Consider the following 7,373-nt stretch of genomic DNA (forward strand, 5'->3'; position numbering starts at 1 on the left):
CGTCGAGCCGAGCCGGTCTTGGGCTTTACACATTGCATGATTTAGAAGGATCAGGCCAACCGATCCGGGCCAAGCTTTTGCTTCTTTGGCAGGGCTTGGGTCCAATTTATACCATCGGGCTCGACATAACTTTTTACCATTGCGGGTTTCCAGGGCCCACCCGAAGCCCGACCCGGCTCGAGCTTTGCCATGCTTGAGGCCCAACCAACCACCCGAAGATGATTAGGGAAAATACCTAGAAATATACTTTTTTGTTAAACAAAATGTGAGTATTTGAGGCCACTTTCTCTTTCGCGACCTTTTTTTATACTGTAAAGCCTCATATAAATGAATAGAATTCTAGGGCCTCATTGACGAGTAAGATTTTCAATAGCATTTCCTTTTATTTTAAGTGTAGTATAGTTACTTAAATAATACCTCTACATATCGCGTGTTTGTCCTACTTACATGTTTCGTTTACAGCTCTACTAGTAACTTCGAGCATGTCCAATTTCCGGTTTTCCATGTACATCATGACACGAACACGCCAATAAAGTCACTACACCCCACATACGTTTCTAAACGTGAAAGTTCTTTTTATTGTTGGTGATCCTTTTTATTAGATTATGTGGAAACTACGTTAAACCAACAAACAAACTTTCTCGTGTTTTCGATAATTACATCAAGCATAACATAATTTGTTGCGATATAGTGTACCACGTGAAATGCCGCCTCACCAACCCCTTCTCCCCTTGCCTGATATATCCCACCCTCCACCTTCGCCTTCCCCCGCCCCTAAATCTGCATGGCCCTATCTCCAGTACTCGCCGCTCCTCCCACTCATCCCTTCTTCATTCTATGATCTTTTCTTGCAAGGCCGTCGACGCACCTCAGTAAGGCCTTCTTCTTAGCTAGGTGGTAGTACCGGGACTTTAGTACCTGCGACTTCATCACTGAGGCCAGCCAACTAGACCTAACATCACCGTCCGCTCTTGAGGTTAGTCATCCAATCACCATTTTCAGTAAGAGGTGGGACCAATTGTGTTAATCCCTAGATTTTCCTGTATACCAATCATAGGACATTACACAAAACTATGATATATTTGCACTAATTCCCTACATCATAACTTGCCAGAAAATATTTTCCAAACCTAATTAATTCGTTCTTATCCTCAAATTGGTTGCATACTTATGGCAGAACATGATCTCCTCACAAATTAAAGCCTGTAATTTGTTGCCTTTTTTCGATAATGCTGTAATTCGTTACCTAAATTCAACAAACAAGTCATGCATAATTGGAGGCAGCAAGCCCATGTCGCCAGATTTGCTTAAAATGAGAAATCCTGATGGAAGGACCATACTAGGCAACAGGGGTATACTATTTTAATACACAGATGTGGCAAATCTTATCTCTAATGGTACAGTCGTAAATATGAGAACCTTTAGGGGTAGTCGTTGCCACTCTCTCTCATCCATCCTAAGTGGAGGGGTTACCTGCAAAACCTTTGAGCTTCAAGTACCAATTCAGAGCTATTTCCTCATTTTTTCTTCGTCCCCGTCTCCACATTTCTTGCGTTCTCCCCTCTCTCCTCCTCCCTCTTTCTCTCTCAGCAGTGGTTTGGTGTTGGTGTGGTGATAAATCGAAGGGAGGGAGGAAGAAGCCAGGAATTTCATAGGAGCAGAGTGGGGAGACCGGAGACGGGGGCTAGCAGTATAGGGGCGTACCTCGAACCGGCCGTGCGCGTTGATCTAGGTGAGGAACGCCTTGCTCTATCCTCTTCGTTTCTTGGTTCGCTTGAAATGTTGTTCTTCGGGGGCGGCCTAGGTTTGGAGCGGTTCGATCTTGGGAGCTCTTTCGGCCCCGTTTCTTGGTATCTTTCCTTTTTCTTAGTGGCGATCTTTGTTTCGGCGAGGCGGAGTTTTGATTTCCGTTGCTCGGGATTGCTGATTGCGGTTCTGTTCTGCTGCGTATCTCCGTTTATTTTGCTTTGGAGAAAATCGATCTGTTTACAGTTTGCATTTCGAAAGATTTCTAGCACAAAAAAAGGTTAATTAAAGAAGAATCAATGCTCCTTTTATATAACCCATCCTAGGACTTATCCTGCCGATATTTCGAGTACTTTTTTTTTTCTCGAGTATTTTGGTCTGTAGTTACTGCATTTGAGCAGACAATGCGGCCCAACTGTTATTTTTGGTTGGCCGAAAGAAGGGTGGTGTACGGGGCATGAACAGGGGAAAGCCGGAAAGGAGCCAGAGTAATCTGCTGTCGCTTTGTTTTTTGTATGTGCTCCACACTCCGCGCAAATTCATCTTCAGTTTGAGTTATTTCAGGGTGTGGTTTTAGATCCTCTGCACATTCTGTTTCTTCTTAGTTCAGTTCGTTTGGTCTTACAAATCAACCACGGGCAAGATTTGATATTGTTCAGGCATATCCCTGTATATATTGTTAAGCATTTCAAGGCAGGCAGCTGTATAGTTGTCTTGCTCCTGCGTCTCTTCCCTACTATGAAAAGTGGCTATGTAAATCTGTTGCTTGCCTTTCACCAAGATGAACTCATTCATCTTGTTTGTTCTGTCCTCAAAATCACATTCACTAGATTGTGTTTTGTAGTATTTCTGAATTAATCAGAAAACCTCTTTGATAAGAGATGGTTCTCCCTGCTAAATGTTGGGCAGTAGGTATTTCACTGTTTTTGGATACTTACTGCAAGCATGTTCTGTTTCTGGATACACAGCACAGATGCGTTTGCCTTGACGATGCCACCAGTATTGCCAGGGTGAGCTGGTTGGGATGCTGGATCAAGTTTCCATGGCTGTTTTGCCCTGCCGTGTTACTAGTATCTTGCCTAGTGTAGGCCAGCTCTAGCCAAGTAGGCTGTGCAATTTGTGTGTGAACTGGTTTGATTGCCATAATGACACATCCGGGGAGCTGTAGATTGGGATGCCAAGTAGTATTGCAGGCAGCGTGGCATGAGGCTGTAGGCTGCTGTCCTCGGTGAGATTGAAATAAGTAGTAGTTGTGTCATGCTGATGGAGGGTGGTCCTTGAATTTCTATTTTTGTGTTTTCATTGTAGGGTGCGTGGTCCATCTTGTGATTAGCTTTTTTGGAATGGATACGGTGGTCCTTATCCATTGAAGGTAAATGTGCTGTTGTTTTGGATGTTTGGGGATTTAAGATATTGTAAGATAGCACCATCAGTTGAAGATATGCTGAGGTGCTGCACTTGTATGTATAACATTTTTGCACTGGAACAGAGTGTTATTTGTACTTTCAATGAAAATATTTCTTATATTTCCGTACACCTGCACTATAATTTTATGTAGTGATCCCTACGGAAATATATTGCGTATTTTGATTGGTAAAGACAGGGCTTCGACTAGTAATTACTCAACTTTTTTGTAGTTTATGTGACATAAAACTGACATCATCGCTTCACATAAACTACATACTAATGGAGCAAGGTTTTTGTTTAAAGTTTTATCTTAAACCAATTGAAAAATGCCCTATGCACCTTGACGGAGCTTGTCTGCAAAATTTTATTGCTGGGTTAGTATTTTTCTGGCGAAGTTTATTCACATCTTGTTGCTTCTGAATTCTAATTTATGATTGAATGCAGTTAGTTACTTCAGTCACATACTTAACCTAATCTAGTTTCCTTATGATGCTCTAGGTTACTTACTGACAAAAGTATGCATTTGAAATGTGGACAGGCTATTATTTTAAACAATGATTGTGCAAACGTGCTAATATTAAATCATAATCTTGGTTTATTTATTTATTTAATGGTTTCTTGTGCTTTATATTATATATATTACAATGGATCCAGATTAATCATGTTAACTTGAATTCAGCAAAGTGAGGTATTGTCAAGGTTGCTAATATGATCTGTTCATTTTTTTTTTGTAACAGGGATTTAAACGTGCTTCTCAATATTTTAGTTTCTGCATAAGGCCTTGGAATCATGGTTTCAAAGTCTTACTCCAATCTTCTAGAAATGAGCGCTGGAGATGGGGTTGACTTCCGGCAACCTTTTAAGTCTCTTCCTCGTGTGGTGACCTCTCCTGGCATTATAACTGATCCTGAATGGGATTCAAGAAGTGATGATGATTTTGTTGGTTCGACATCTTTTGCTGAGAGGAAAATAATTGTGGCCAACTTCCTTCCCCTAAACTGTATGAAAGATGAAGCGGGGCAATGGTCTTTCTCAAAAGATGACGATGCACTACTCATGCAACTGAAAGATGGTTTTACAGATGGGACCGATGTTATCTATGTGGGCAGTTTGAAGGTTCAAATAGACCCCAGCGAGCAGGACCATGTGGCACAGAAACTTCTTACAGAATATCGATGCATACCCACTTTTCTCCCTTCTGACCTACAGCAGCAGTTCTACCATGGCTTCTGCAAACAGCAGCTGTGGCCGCTTTTCCATTATATGCTCCCCATTTGCCTTGACAAAGGTGAGCTCTTTGACCGCTCCCTGTTCCAAGCCTATGTCCGAGCCAACAAAATCTTTGCTGACAAAGTTATGGAAGCAATCAATACAGATGACGATTGTGTCTGGGTTCATGATTATCATCTCATGCTTCTCCCAACATTTTTGAGAAAGAGGTTGCACCGAATAAAGCTTGGTTTCTTCCTGCACAGTCCATTCCCCTCCTCAGAAATCTATAGGACACTGCCTGTAAGGGATGAGATCCTGAAGTCATTGCTTAATGCTGATCTCATTGGTTTTCAAACTTTCGACTATGCCCGCCACTTCCTTTCTTGTTGTAGCAGATTGTTAGGACTGCATTATGAATCAAAACGTGGTTACATTGGAATAGAGTATTTTGGCCGAACAGTGAGCTTGAAGATCCTCTCAGTGGGTGTCCATGTTGGGCGGCTTGAGTCCATCTTGAATTCGCCCGCCACAGTTAGCAAGGTTCAAGAAATTGAACAAAGGTACAAGGGCAAGATGCTGATGTTAGGTGTTGATGACATGGACATCTTCAAAGGGATCAGTCTAAAACTGCTTGGGTTGGAGCTTCTTCTAGACAGGAATCCAGATCTTAGAGGGAGGGTGGTCCTTGTACAGATTGTCAATCCAGCTAGAAGCTCAGGGAAGGATGTGGAGGAAGCAATAACAGAAGCTAGCTGTGTAGCTGAAAGGATTAATGTTAAGTATGGTTCTGCAGATTACAAGCCTGTTGTCCTCATTGACTATAGTATTCCATTTTCTGAAAAGATTGCATTCTATGCTGCATCTGACTGTTGCATTGTAAATGCTGTGAGGGATGGCATGAACTTAGTGCCATATGAGTACACTGTTTGCCGGCAGGGAAATGTTGAGATGGATAAGCTCAGAGGTGTTGAGAAAAACTCCCATCACACGAGCACACTGATTGTGTCGGAGTTTGTTGGTTGCTCCCCGTCTCTCAGTGGTGCTTTCAGGGTAAATCCTTGGAGTGTTGATGATGTGGCTGATGCTTTACACCATGCAACAGACTTGACTGAATCTGAGAAAAGACTGCGACATGAGAAACATTATCGCTATGTCAGTACTCATCATGTTGCTTACTGGGCACGCAGCTTTATTCAAGATCTTGAACGGGCATGCAAAGATCACTATAGCCGGAGGTGTTGGGCTATTGGGTTTGGTCTGAATTTTAGAGTTATTGCTCTTTCTCCTGGTTTCAGAAAGCTATCTTTGGAGCACTTTGTTTCTTCTTATAACAAGGCTACCAGAAGGGCAATATTTCTTGACTATGATGGTACACTCGTGCCTCAATCATCAATCAACAAAGCTCCGAGTGCAGAAGTAATTTCTATTCTTAACAGCTTATGTGATGACTCAAAGAACGATGTATTTATAGTCAGTGGAAGAGGGCAGAATTCACTTGATGAGTGGTTTAATCCATGTGAAAAGCTTGGTATTGCCGCGGAACATGGTTATTTTGTCAGGTACTCCTCTCAACAGTTCTTTTGCTCCATACGGCATTGCATATTTCCATAGTATTTAGTACTTTGTATGAACATTGAACACTCTTTGTTTCTCAGATGGAACAAAGCTGCTGAATGGGAGTCAAACTATTCAATTCCAGACCGGGAATGGAAGCATATTGCTGAACCTGTCATGCAGGTATACACTGAAACAACTGATGGATCCTTCATAGAGGCAAAGGAAAGTGCTCTAGTATGGCACTATCTGGATGCGGACCACGATTTTGGTTCCTGCCAAGCAAAGGAATTAGTGGACCATCTTGAGAGGGTGCTATCGAATGAACCAGTTGGTGTGAAGTGTGGTCATTTTATTGTAGAAGTCAAACCACAGGTTTATGCAACTTGGATACCTTTTGTCTTCTTTTTTGTCACTCATGTTTTGCGAAGGTTGGCGCTAACTGAAAGTTGTGTTTCTCATACAGGGAGTTAGCAAGGGGCTTGCTGTAGACAAGCTAATTCACACGTTGATCAACAATGGGAAGGCTCCAGATTTTCTGATGTGCATTGGCAATGATCGATCCGACGAGGACATGTTTGAAAGCATCAATAGCAAGGCCTCCAGTTCTGTGTTCACGACAGCTCCGGAGGTCCTTGCCTGCTCTGTTGGCCAAAAGCCAAGCAAAGCAAAGTACTATGTGGATGATACTGCTGAAGTAATCAGATTACTCAAGAATGTAAGCGGTGTTTCATCTCAACCGGAGGTTGTCAGCCAGGGACGCGTAACCTTCCGAGATGTGCTGGATTATGTGGAGTAAGCCACCAGCTGGACTTGCTAGCTGTGGATCATGTACATACCAAAGGTCCTAATCTGCAATGTGTCGCCCAGAATCCTAGACTAGCCAATATGAATCACCACCAACAGTCAGAACCTGCAAGGTCAAGTTTGCCATTTGAAGTCAGATGGCGAATATTTAGGTAGTTTTTTGGTAGGGAAGGAGTGATCCTGATCGAAATTTGCGGCGCGAAAGAAAAGCCCTTCGCTTGTGCCTTTTGCTGCTGTCTGCTTCATTCACTTACTAGTGACTGTCTGAATCTAATCTCCTGCCCTATTTGATGTGTTGGCTTTCTGAACTTCTCTTGGAGAAACTTAGTGTTATGAGTCCTAACTTATTTTCCTCCTCTTATTGATTAGCTTGCAGCGTTAGGTTGGCACCGAATCATGTGTTTCCTTCAAGCAAAGAAAAATGCGTTTGTTTTTTGGTTTGGTCTCTGGTCTACTTTGGAGCGAGGTCAGCTAGACTAGCCAACATGAGTCACCCATAAGAACTGCAAATTTAAGTTTACAATTATAAGTTTGGTGGCCAATATTTTTAGTTAGAGGTTTTTTTTTTTTGGTAGGGAAGTAGTGCTCTTGATTGAAATTTGCGGTGTGAAAGAACAACACTTAGCTTGTGCTGCCGTTGCCTTGCT

The 7,373-nt window shown here is 42.4% G+C and overlaps 1 protein-coding gene across 2 annotated transcripts; it reads left to right on the plus strand.

Moving 5' to 3' along the window:
- The first annotated feature begins 1,492 nt into the window (after window positions 1-1,492).
- LOC127318665 (probable alpha,alpha-trehalose-phosphate synthase [UDP-forming] 9) lies at window positions 1,493-7,073 on the plus strand. Of its 2 annotated transcripts, none has more exons than XM_051349138.2 (4): window positions 1,493-1,732; window positions 3,891-5,924; window positions 6,021-6,294; window positions 6,386-7,073. In XM_051349138.2, the coding sequence occupies exons 2-4, from the start codon at window positions 3,943-3,945 to the stop codon at window positions 6,716-6,718; spliced, it is 2,589 nt and encodes an 862-aa protein (XP_051205098.1). In that variant the 5' UTR covers window positions 1,493-1,732; window positions 3,891-3,942; the 3' UTR covers window positions 6,719-7,073. The 2 variants fall into 2 exon arrangements, with proteins under 2 accessions (XP_051205098.1, XP_071680744.1); XM_071824643.1 differs by lacking the exon at window positions 1,493-1,732 and adding an exon at window positions 3,079-3,118.
- The last annotated feature ends 300 nt before the right edge of the window (window positions 7,074-7,373 follow it).

The sequence above is a fragment of the Lolium perenne genome, chromosome 7, assembly GCF_019359855.2.
Source record: "Lolium perenne isolate Kyuss_39 chromosome 7, Kyuss_2.0, whole genome shotgun sequence".
Lineage (NCBI taxonomy): Eukaryota > Viridiplantae > Streptophyta > Magnoliopsida > Poales > Poaceae > Lolium > Lolium perenne.